Here is a 12806-nt window from a genome sequence, read left to right as displayed (position 1 = left end):
CAGATTGGAACTTTGTTGAAGGATCAGTGAATGGCAGAATGTAATGCTAAAGTTCTCTCAGTTTTCCTGTTGCACCTTAGCAACACTGTCACTTCCCTCTATCAAACTGTGTCAGATAACATGTTTACTCTGAAACCCTGAGCCTTTTTTATCTTATCTACAGGATACAGAAATATCATCAGAGAGACATGAGAGCGTTTCACAAAAAATAGAAAACCAGAGACACAGAGTTATGCACAAGCATTTCCTTTATATACACTTCACAGGAATTGACTGCCAAGTCAGTGTAGTGGCCCAGTCCATTTCATTTGTATAAAATTCCCAGAGGCCTTCAAAATATACACCATAATCATGTTGTTTATATTTTTCTGGAGAGGTGTGAAACTATGTGATGATATATGATGTTCTGTTAAGTTAAGCAAAAGGATATCTCAATCCACTAACTAGGTAACTTAAATGCACTAGTCTACTTTTATCCTTACTCTTTACCCTACCACAGTAGGATTTGAATTCCAAATTGAAGTCAGTTGGATTGTTTACTTTGCATCAGCCATCAAGATTCCATGCCAAAATCCCATGCAGCCACTGCTAAATGCCAGTAAGAGTTCAAATAACGTGCAGTTATGAATATCCTTGTACAATTTTAAGGATGGTTAAACAGTTGAAAAATAGTGTAAAAATAATTCACATTATGTCATAGATATAAATATAGATGTAGATATCATAGATATGACCTATTTCCTCTGACAAAAAAATGACTATTTTGACAGTGAGACATTTGTACTGGGGAAAGAAGTGATTTTAGTGATTCCTTGAGGGATTTCAAATATGAGGATTGGTTGCATTCAGAGACTCCGAATTATAATGTGAATCAGAATTTAACACTTATAAGAACAAAAGAAAGCTTGGAGCTCACTGATACACATAACTGGGTTTATAAAAACGGTTAGGTTAACCAGGGGTCCAAATCTTGCCAGCGCTCTCCAAGCAAATTTGCAATGTATGACCCAAGTTGAAAAGCACTGGAAACTCTTTGACCAAGGACATCCACAAGTAGAGGATCTGTGGTCCTGTATAAATCTGAATAAACAGACTGTGTTTCTGAAGTCTTGTGCAAAGCCTATATAAGGCTCAAAAGTGAGTTCTGAAATGCAGATCTCCAGTCTCAATGGAGAAGGATCCTGTCATGCACTTCCAGGTCTGTTTGGCTCGCTGTTGACAATGCTTTTGGATCTACAGCTTTACATATTTACTGTTGAGAGTCATGCCATTCTATTATTCATTTGTGGTTATCTGTGAGTTAGTATTTTGAAGATCTGAAACTCACCTTGATTCTATATGTGCAGAGGTTTTCCTCTTTAAACCCTCTTACCTTACAGTGCCAAAGGTAATACAAAAAATGTCATGCAGTCCTTTTACATGAAACAATTACATTGCTCTTCTCTGTGCCCACTGATGGCTCCAAATAAATTCCTTCCAGGTTTGCAGTTAAAACTGGAAATCTGTGTTTGTGTGTTTCATTTACTGTACCCTGTATAACCCGACCCTTCTGTCCCTAAATAAACTGCTCATTATTGAGAAGTCTGGAGTTTACTTTGTTTGAGCAATCTTATGTGTAGTGTGGCATTTCTTTGAAATACCCTGAGCCACTGTTCATTTCTAGGTATCCCTGCAATAGCTTTAGGGCTCAAGGGAGCTCAGCAGAGAGACTTCTTAATGTGTCATGGCCTCCATTAATATATACTACATTTTGATTATACTTACCCCTTTGCTTTTCATGAGAGATATTGATACATTTTTCCAAGGGCCAGACTGTTGACCGAGAATTGGGCTTTAAAACTGTATAAATTTCAGCTCTTCCTCTCCTAAGGCACAGCAGTCTCACACTCTTGGCGACAAACCATGTACTTGTTGTGGTTCTCCTCCTCCAAGACGGGGGTGCCGTTGCTGGCGGGGACGTCGCAGATCGTGCTGCGCAGGGTGAGCCTGGTCACCCGGGTCCTGCTGAGGGAGCGCTTGCGGCGGGGGCGCTGACACGTCACCTCCCGGAACATCTCTCGGAAGCGGGTGGACATGAGGTTGTAGAGGATGGGGTTGACGGCGGAGCTGAGGTAGAAGAAGACCCCGGAGATGATGTGTATGTACTCGAAGATGCGCGGGAAGTCGCCGGTCCAGTCGTCGATGAAGCTCCACACCAGGCGGTCGGTGTGGAAGGGAGCCCAGCAGATGCCGAACACCACCACCAGTACACCTGCGAGACACACACACACACACACACACACACACACACACACACACATACAATTCTTAGTCATGACAGTATTTTGCAGTCTTTTCTGGGTAGTATGATCCATTAGTGGTTGGGATCCAGTAAAATCCACTGTGTCATTTTAAGGAAAAGTACAATTCCTTTAAACAAATCAGACAGTCCTGCACTAATCCAGCCCTGCATCTCATTAAAGTAACTTGTAACTTTGAGCTGTAGAGTGTTATGGTGCAAGAAGCCAGATTTTGTGCCTTCAAGGGTGATTGACACTGCAAGTAAGAACAAATAACAGATGTAATTCCACTGAACATGCAGTATCAAACTACCCTTTGGACTTTTGGGTTGTGACTTTATTAGGCTGAGTTTAGATAAAATGCATTGCTCCAATATGGTGAAGGCAGGGATTAGCACAGCAACATGAAGTTATAGCACACTATGTAATAAAGAATGAACTTTAAAACAACCTTCTACCATCTTTGTAATACTGTCAGATAAAAAATATGATCACTGAAAAAAATGTGAAGGTGTTTATTTCAAGTTAGTTGAATGCTATGTAATGTTTTGGTTGCATTATAAATTTTATGTTATATTTTTCAAATTACTACTGCCAATAGTCGGAAACTGACAATTTTTGAATGCAGTTGAGGCACAGTACAATTTTAAATAACTGTTTTTGATCCCTTAATATTAATCTACAGGACTATCAAGGGAGTGCTGCTGTTGTTTCACTGTTTTGATTTCAAGTTCAATTTGAAGAAAAACACCTTTTCCAAACATCTTATCATTGTATTATTATTGTGAAAGTAATGTTAAATGACATGACCTAACAGCCCTGTCCTCACTGATTTATCTGTTTTTCTCCTAACTGCCGGCCCATGTGATCATTCAGCTAGACAGCTTGCCTTGCATGCTAGCTAAACAATTATCAATGTAACAGAATGCACCTGTCTGCAATTCTCTAATTTTAAGGGGTCATTCTCTTGTTGTTGAAATAAGATTTACTCTAACAACTGGTTTTGACTTAGTAGTAGCCATTACCTTCCCATTCATTATCAGAAAAGAAGATTTGCCTATATTTTATCCAACCAAAATATTTTAAGACAGAAGAAACAATTACATTGGGTAAAGACTTTATATCTAATATATCACAAACTGTGAAATGACATCCCTCAAGGAATTATATTAGGAAAAGCAATAAAGATTATTTTTTCCCCCATGTGAGGTCTTTGGTTCAGTTTGTTGTGTTAAATTTCCTATTCTAGTTTGTTTTCAGTCATTGAACTCATGAGAGGGAACTGAGGGAGATGTATTTATTTTATCCTCTGAGTGTGTATGCTTTCTGGCTTTCCCAGTAAAATCTGGCTGGCTTTCCCAGTAATAATAACAAGTGTCTGAAGACCGTGATTTGTGTGTGGCTGGTCTCCATGCCCCACCGTTCCTGAACCATCACAGTTACTGCAAAACATTTTTGTTGAGTACATCTTAACAAAGGAAGATGTATGAATTAGCCAGCTAATTACATTATAAATATGATTGCAATGAACTGTCTGATAATGGGGCATGGTCCCAGCACAAGTGACTCCAACCACATCCCCACTCCCCACCCCACCCCACCCCCAAAAAAATACAAACTGCAAAAAATAACTCTGTAAAGTCCATAGCAATGCACCTACAGTTTACCCATCTCTGTTTTCCACTTTGCCACCGGGCCTCTGTGTTAGGGGATTTCAATATTTATTGGGCTGCTTATCGGCTTCACGCCTAAGGGGCACTAGCAGTTTCATTTTTATCCCTAATAACTTTGCACTGTCAAAATGTCAAAAAAGCAAAAGCCGTAAAAACTATCAAAATGCCACATATTAGAAATAATGGACGCCTGTTCCTTTTGAAATTCTGAGAATTATTCTGATATATTCTGAAGTTCAAGGTGAGGCTTTCAGATTCCAGCAGCACAAAGGACCGTGAGGGTGGCCTGATCAGATCTGTCACTGAGTGCACATTAACCGCCAGATTGTGGTTAGTAACTTATTACGATGTCATACAACAGCAAAAATCGAATTGCTGTACAAATAATGCGGATGTAATGATGCAGAATTACTCACAGGCTGATATCTAAATTGACATAATGGAATAGCTTGCCCTTGGGATTCGCATTCATGCAAAGACCAGTAATAAAGCCGAGATATTCATAAAGCACAGAAATAATTCAATATCGGATCAGGTTCATGGGTCCTCTGAGAGCCGACTGTTGATATTGGTGTTCTTTTTTATGTTTTGCTACTACTTCTAGCAAATCTACTTTAATACTGCAGGTTTAAATAAAACATAACTTTTCATCTTTTTTCAAAAGAGACCGTTTTCATCACTGTCTACCAGTTCTTTTCTATTGCGCACCCCGGCACCAAAAATGCTGACAGTGTGATTTTTTCAAACAAACATACACAAAAGCTAAGACAGCAAAAACAACAGACATTACTACTACCAACACATATTCATAAAGCATTGATTCCTCAGATTTTTACATTTGTCAGCATTCTTTCTAAATGATTCAAAAACAATCCGAACACCTTTCCACCCACAAAGGCAGGATTTTTTTTGCATCTCTCCGGGGTTTAGCAGATGCTGGTGTCAGGTGCAGCATCTCCCAGGGCAGCTGTTCTTTAAAATGTTATCAGTAATTATTATGTAACTACCCAGTGACATATATAGGAAGGATCTAGAAAAATGAACTGCTTTTATTTATCCATGCATGGATTTGGATATTTGGGCCAGGAGTTTCTGTTACAGTGCCAAAATAAAACAAAGGCTTTTCTTTGGGCATCCTGAACAGCTTGTTATGATCAAGGGCTGAGTCCTTCGGCTCAGAATGGGGTTTGAGTCTGAGCGGTATTTGTCAACAGTGACCAGGAATCCGTAGCGGCAGAATACAACTGGCTTCACTCCACTGGGGCAAGGAGGGATTTGTCAGCTGGAATTTGCTTGTTCTGCTCTTTGTGCCCTACAGTTAGTCAAGTACCTGTACGTTACTCGGATGATGTTCGGGAGAGGCCTAAGCCTATTCTCTGTTTGTTGTTTGCTCCTGGTGCACTGTGGGACTTGTTGCATGAGAAACAGTTGTGGTTGTAATCGGGAAGACTGCTTTCACTTTGCACTAGATGTCACAGTGAGATGAGCCTAATTAGCAATGACAAAGTAAGGGGTGAAAAAGGGTGAGACAAAACAAAAAAGGCTATCTCTTGGTGTTAATTTTCTGTACATGCAGCCTTTTACTTTTACTTTACTACCATCCATCGTATTGACTCTATTAACTTGCAAATCCCATAGATAGACGGGTAAAAAATGTTAAATTATCCTTATATTTTGGTATTTTTTGTTTTGTTTTTAATAAAAAGAAAGGCATTTCCAATTTCTACATTTCCCCTGTTTATTCATATACTATTTAAGTGCTCTATTATCAGTAGTCAATTTCCCACCAAATGATCTAAGGTGTTTGAAGAACAAGCTCTGGCACTACGTAGATTCTCTGCTTTGAAGATCCTTAATTCAATTCTGAGTGCAAAAAAAACAAATGTATTTAAAGTCTGTTCTGTTCTTTTTTTCCCTGATGCATTTCCACCATGCTCCAAAAATTCTATTTCAAGGATGTTTCAGATAAAAGCTTTGCAATTTCAATCCATTTGTACTGCCGGTGACATTCGCACATTTAAAATGACATTTGCAACTTTCTACCTGTTTGAACCCACAAACAGTGAATTTTGCTGCAGATAAGGGTGGATGTCTTCTCAGGGGACACATATAGCTATATATTTAAGTTTTGGTGTTGAATGATGTCAAATGTGAACATCTGATCCAAAATGAAACTTCTCACCTCAGCAAGAGCTGAGCTGAGCAATTACAGCGTAGGCTGAGTCGGGGCAGCTGCAATATGTGTCAGCTGCTGAGGGGTTAAGTGATCTTGTGCCCTGTATTCACTTGGCTGAAATCTACTGTATCTGCTTCCTTGACCTGTGCAGTCAGTTACAGGTACCCTCTAACACAACCTACACCTGTTTTAAGTTCTGAAATGCTTAAAAGGACCTGACTGCAAAATGCAGACATTTCTACCTCTCTGTCTGTGCAGGTCAGCTACATTTATAATATATGTTGTGTCTACAAATAAAATGAAATAGTGCCACTGAACATGAATTTCTGTTCAGTGTTGCATAGACCTGTACACAATGGACATAACCAATGACAACACTACGAACAAACACAATCAGACAATTTGATGCCGAGGATATCGGTATGGAGGCCAAGGATCCAACCTGAGAAAGTCATAAATAAGACATCTGGCCACTTGTCTAACCACTACAGCTTTGCCATATCAGGCATGCCATCCAAATCTTAAAAATAGAAAATACACCCTTCCTCATAGCAACTATAGGTTGAAAATGATGAAATCTACTCAGTGCAGGCGGATACAGACAGGGGAGGGTGAGCGTTAACTCACACAGCATTTTGGTGACTTGCCGGCGACGCACTTTCTGCTGCTGGCTGTGGACGCTGATGCCGCTGCTGCGGCTCAAGCCCGACTTGGCCTCCAGCGCCTGGAGCATCTTTTCACGCTTGAGCTGCAGGCCGATGAGCAGGTAGAGCACGCTGATGGTCAGCATGGGCAGCAGGAAGAAGAGCAGGGTGGTCACCTGGATGAGGAGGTTGTATATCCAGCGGGGCTTCACCAGGGTGCAGATGGCCGACTCGGGGAAGGTGCGGCCGAAGCGCGGGGGCAGGGAGCGCACCCCGTGCAGGCTGGTGTTAGGGATGGCGCACACCATGGAGACGGCCCAGATCATCAGGATCACCCTCTTGGCGTGGGTCCGCGTCACCACGTACTTGGCCTTGAGCGGGTGCACCACGGCGATGTAGCGCTCCGCGCTCAGCGCCGTCACGTTGAGGATGGAGGCGAAGCAGACCGTCTCGAAGAGGAAGATCTTGAAGTAGCAGCCGCCCTCGCCGAGGAGGAAGGGGTAGTTGCTCCACATTTCGTACAGCTCCAGGGGCATGCCCAGGATCAGCACCAGCAGGTCGGACACCGCCAGGCTGAACAGGTAGTAGTTGGTGGGCGTCCGCATCACCCGGTTGCGGGAGATGACGATGCAGGTCAGCGCATTGCCCACCGCTCCCACCAGGAAAATGAACAGGAAGGTGATGCAGACGGGCAGAAAGACAGGGGAGCGGCGGGGCCCCAGGTACTTGGCCAAGTACTCCTCCTGGCTCAGACACATGTCCTCCAGCTGGACGCTGAAGTTCCCCAGTGGAGATATGCTTTGGTTGCACTCATTACACTTAATTACACCATCCAGAGGGAGTGAGCAGTTATACCTAGCCATTGTGCAGGAAGGAATTAAATACCTGGCAGAAAAAGAGAGATTCCAATTTGGAACTTGGAAATAAAGCAGAAAATACTTTAACTGCTATACACTATGTAGTAAAAAAAAAGCACAGCATGGAGGGATACTGTACACTGAACAGGACTGAATAACAGGATAACACTTAAAACAAATTGGGAAATTGTACAATATTGAGAACATTGTAGATATTGCATATCATGTTTATGTTCCTGTTTGGTCAGGGTTATGTGTAAATATAACTCTACTATTATACCTCTGCCATATGTAGTATTCAGTAGTAGCTTTCTATTTTGTTTTAGCCAATTTAGCAGCACTTTTCTGTCATGCAAATAAAACATTTTGATTGAAATGAAAACTAATTTCAAGAAGATCTAATTATGCCACTAAGATGCCACTAAGTCGTATAACATGAGATACAGCAGATTGCAACTATTTAACAGTGCACATTCCTTTAAACACTGTCGATCTAGCCAAATGTTGTGCTGCTGAGCTCATTTGAGACAACTGAAATCTAGCCTCGGCATCTGTTAGAGATTGTTCGTGCTATCTTTCCTGACAAGCACAAGTAGGCCTACCTCACTAATCATAGCAGTTCATCCCAGAATCTAGAGGGAGTGAGTTTGGCCAAAACAATGCTCACAAACTAGCTGCCTCTTTCTGTGTCCTTCTAATGAGCTCTTGTGCACCTGCTGGAGACAGTTTCCGTCTGCGCTCACTGCCGTTCCCTCATGTCTAACGCAGGCGCTCTGCTGAAAAGTCATGAGTGGTGCTGCAAAAGCTGCTTCAGAGCTCAGTTATTAGTGCTATCCTGGAGTTCTGACAGCATGACGCACCAGGCTCTGTACAGGAAATGCTGCCCTCAGCTGTGATCAGGTATATCAATCAGAGACACGGGGATCAGGGAGAGCTTTCCCCCACATTAGAATATGGAGAGAGGGTCATTAGTACTCACAGAGAAAAATGAGAAAAACATGTTTACAAGTTGGAATGCAGTGGTCGACAAATTGAATATCTAGGAGATCTCTAATTTTCTCACTACCTTTGAAATATAAATGAGGAGTGAAAGGTCCCTACTGGAAGAATTCTTTAGAAAATAATTCAAGGCTGATGAAATGAGCTTTCAGTTTTTGAGAGATGGATTAGTGCAAGGCAGTGTGATCAGAAGCTGAGAGAGGTAAGGCTGGTCTGCTTGATAGAAGGTCCTTGGCATGTATCTCGAAGGTAGAGGAAGATAGATGCTTTCAGCTTTGAAGTCTGAAGAAAAGGGGGGAAAAAAATCACTTTTATTTGTCATTTGATGAATGCACTGAGCTTTGGTTAGGGCAATGGACTACATGCTCCAGTCAAAGCAGTGCTGTATAAGATGAGCTGCAGAATTCAGAACTGAAGCATTGCAAGTTTTCCTGAATATGGGTGCTAGCCATGAAGATGAAACTGATGCTTCACCAACTATTATAGCATTGGTTTTGATCTGACATATATTAAAAAGGTGCACTGCTGTACATGGAACTTAGCTCAGAAGGCTGTTCTAAACATGTGGTGACTAACCACCATGCCACACTACTTTGAACTCAAGTTCAAACCCAAGCTGTTTTTCTTCTCTTGAACAAAATCTCTCCACTTGTATAAATGGATACTACTGCATCAAGGTTGATCTGGATAAGGCAGTCTACTAAGCAAGTAACTACGGATGCTGTTCTTTTAACAGTTGGTTTAACCGAAGTGACCACTTTAAACTGAAGTGATTGATGTCAATGTTTCAAGATATTATAGCAGACACACACAGTGCAAGACAGCCTGTGGGGAAACATAAAGATTCAGTGAGGGGAAAAATGAAAGTAGTGGCATCAATTCTATTTCATTTAAAAACACATAGGACATTGCTTCAAGAATACATGAGCAGTTCTTGCACTGACTCACACAGACTTGTACCTTGTGCCCTGTACCCGAACCATTTCCACTGCAGTTATAACTCATTTATCCTTTCTTTATTATGTTGACATATTTAATCCATGGCATTTTTTTTTCAGCCGACTGTCACCAAATTGAAAAAACACTGGTTTTTATTAGCTCTCATATACTTTACCACTACATGGTTGTAGGGGATTTGATGTCTTTCATAGATATACCATGTTATTCACTCTACAAGTATATTGTATTGTAACAATGTGCTGCAGACAGGAATATTCACATTGCAGTTGAGAAAACAGTGTGGTTAAAACTACTAGAGATCACAATAAATGGTGGATGGAGACCATGGAGAAGAGAACAAAAGCAAAAACTGACAAAACACAAATAAATTGCTGTGGGATGGTGTAGGCAGGGGGCCAAATGATTTGTATGAATACTTTATTTATCATTTTCAATAACTGTCCCAATAATGACACACTTAACCCTGGTAGAAATGGCCTGAAAAACAGACGGAAAAAATAAATGCAATACAAAATGATAATTCGCAATTAATGACTAAGCATGAAAATTAGACATACAGTAATTCCATAAAGTCCACAGATTTGTACTTAAATTAGGATTGACACTGGTACCTGCTGCTAATGGTCACACACAGAGGGGAAGATTTGCACAGGTTTCAAATGTACAAAACCCATGACTTATGATATGGCAGATGGTTCATTCAATGGCCCCTTACATAGATTTGACAGCATGCTGCATTTTAATTGTCTAATTTCCTGCATTTTAATTGGCTACACTGCTTAAATGCATTCTGCATTTCTGTGAGTCAGTCGTTTCCTTGCATCCTTCCTTGTGTCACACATTAGCTTTAGTAAAACAACTAAAACATAGAAAGTAAGGATTTCATGGATAGTTCCAGGTATTGTTAAGCAGTGATATTATTTTAATCAGTTTGCTCATTATGGAGTGCATACAAGCAAAACTCATTTATTGTAGTTTCACATTAATTAAAAATCACAAAATTTTCACATAGCTAGCAACCGGAACATTTATTTATTTTTACTTAAGGAGATTAACTGTGTATAACGGTGTATAATCTGAAATGAGTGAGGGTTCCTGATTGGAAAAATAAAATAAAAAAGAATTATAAAGTAATGCAATCAGATTTGATCAGATTTACGTATAGGGACGGGAAATCTAGATTTTTAAGACCCAAATACTGACATACTGAAAAAACATAAAAAATAAAAAACAACAAGAACAAGAAGAACTTTAGCTCTATGCATTTGAAAATGAACTGAAAAAATTAAGGAGTGCACCACCTTATTTTGAATCAATTCAATGATTCTCTACCAGAAACTGGTCATTTTTGCATTTGCATTTCACTGGAAATACCAAATTTATATATATCAGTCGTTGGAAGTCACACTTTGATTAATATGAGTGTGAACAAAGCTTTCCTGAGGTGAAGAATGTTTGTCTTTCTGATCAAAATAATAGACATTTTGGCCCACAATATGAAAACTGCCTTTCTCATTTAATCCTGGCAAATATCAAATACGACCAGTCAGAGCCCCACTGATTCACCTTTCACATATACACAGCATAGCAAAGAGGCAAATCTTAAAGTTATAAATAATGTAATATTTGGTATGGTATATGTATATGGTGTATGCCGTGGTACTTGATACACATGTTATTGTTAATAAGCACCATCATATGTGAAAATAAAAAAGTGGACAGGCATTTGAAATAGAACCCCAAGTCCCCAGTGACCAGATAAAGACCAAATCTTACCTCACAAGAAGTATTTCCAAGGTATCATCGCATGTCCTTTATATCTCCTAAAGTAGGTAGGGGAGATGCAACAGGGTCAATCTGTGATCCTCACTAACACTCCCTCTGTTTCACTTCAAACTCCCCTGCCTGCCTTGTGCTCTACTCAGTGTATGTTTGATTCTCTGTCTGTGAGTGTCTCAAAGGCAAAGACAACCAGCAGGATAGTGAAGAGTTTCTCTCTCTGTCGGAGTAGGGCTTAAAGCCCAGCTCTCCCTCCCTCAGCTCTGTCAGCGTGTGATTGGCTGAGTTTTTTTTTCTCACACTGTGTGACTCTGAATGCTGCTCAGCTCACCCCCCACCCAACCTCTCTACTATCTCCAGGGTGCAGGCTTTTTTAATGATATGCACATCAGTGTCATCTGTGTAGCTTGTTTTGAAGGTGAGATACTTAAAAAAATGAGTTTTATACATAATTTTCCATTTTTACAATTGCTTCATACTTAAGCCACTACACTGAGGTAATGTCTGTAACATTAATTAGCTGCTGTTTTTACACTGCTACTAATTAAGTGGCTATCAAGCTCACTTGACTGAATATGAAGTTTGAATATGGAGTTTATGGATGTACAGCTGCATAAAAATGATTGCCAGTACAGTTAAATGAAACAGAGGAGAAAGGTATTTGTAGTATTTATGCTCTGTCTCACATTAAACCTAGCAATCTTTCATAACACTCGGCACAAGTTAATACAAGGTAATACAGAGTAATTGAGTTAAGTAAATGCCCCAAAATGTATTCTGGTCCTTTAGAAAGAAACTAGCTAGTTAAAAACAGAACATGGTGAGAATGTGGAGCAGATATCTGTGGCAAAACATTAGGCTTTATCTCATCCCTCGACTGCTGTACCAGCGCCGAAATTATCCTTTCTTGGTTGGTTGCCTGTGGAAAATTTCAGCAATGGCCTCTTCAGGCAGACTTCATAGCATATTTTAAACACCCCAATTTGAAGGTCCAGCCATTTTCAAGCCCATGCACACACAAGAAAAAAAAAGCAACACTTTTTACCCAATGTAATGCTGCTTTCTAAAAATTCAGGGACCTTTATCAGCTGTTGGTTTATTAAAGTTGAAAAGGATTATGGTGATCACAGTGAACAAAAAGTTATGAGTTAGATTGTGCACTGTGGACAACAGTCTTTTCAGAAGCTAATGGCTGATACAAGCAAAAGTACCTTTAGATTGTGTTCAAGGTTAAAATGTAAAAGCAGCATATTTTGTGCAAGATGTGGGCTCCAGAAAAACATTCAATAAAGCAAGTGGAGAAAAACTCTGGGCCGTAGTTATTACCGGTATAAGGCCAATGACATGTATGATAAAGTGTGACCTTTATGTCATTTACTGTCTATTTAGTATTTACAATTTTCCCATGTAATCATGTAATCTGCACAAAGAATGATGGT

General features: G+C 40.2%; 1 protein-coding gene across 1 annotated transcript; it reads right to left on the bottom strand.

Moving 5' to 3' along the window:
- Positions 1 to 1865: 1865 nt before the first annotated feature.
- LOC118796119 (neuromedin-U receptor 1-like) lies at positions 1866 to 11426 on the bottom strand. The gene is made up of 3 exons (XM_036554950.1): positions 11365 to 11426; positions 6756 to 7657; positions 1866 to 2251 (listed from the first exon to the last, which is right to left on the bottom strand). The coding sequence occupies exons 2-3, from the start codon at positions 7633 to 7635 to the stop codon at positions 1866 to 1868; spliced, it is 1266 nt and encodes a 421-aa protein (XP_036410843.1). The 5' UTR covers positions 7636 to 7657; positions 11365 to 11426.
- Between the last annotated feature and the right edge of the window lie 1380 nt (positions 11427 to 12806).

Source organism: Megalops cyprinoides, chromosome 20, assembly GCF_013368585.1.
Source record: "Megalops cyprinoides isolate fMegCyp1 chromosome 20, fMegCyp1.pri, whole genome shotgun sequence".
Classification (NCBI taxonomy): domain Eukaryota; kingdom Metazoa; phylum Chordata; class Actinopteri; order Elopiformes; family Megalopidae; genus Megalops; species Megalops cyprinoides.
The sequence above is the reverse complement of the archived record's forward strand: the minus strand, read 5'-3'. Positions and strand labels throughout refer to the sequence as shown.

Bases quoted from the DNA above. Each gene is read 5' to 3' on its own strand.
- LOC118796119 (XM_036554950.1), bottom strand. From the start codon at position 7,635: ATGGCTAGGTATAACTGCTCACTCCCTCTGGATGGTGTAATTAAGTGT. The intron at 2,252-6,755 runs GTGAGTTAACGC...TGTGTCTCGCAG, and splicing joins GCAAGTCACCAAAATGCTGT to GTGTACTGGTGGTGGTGTTC.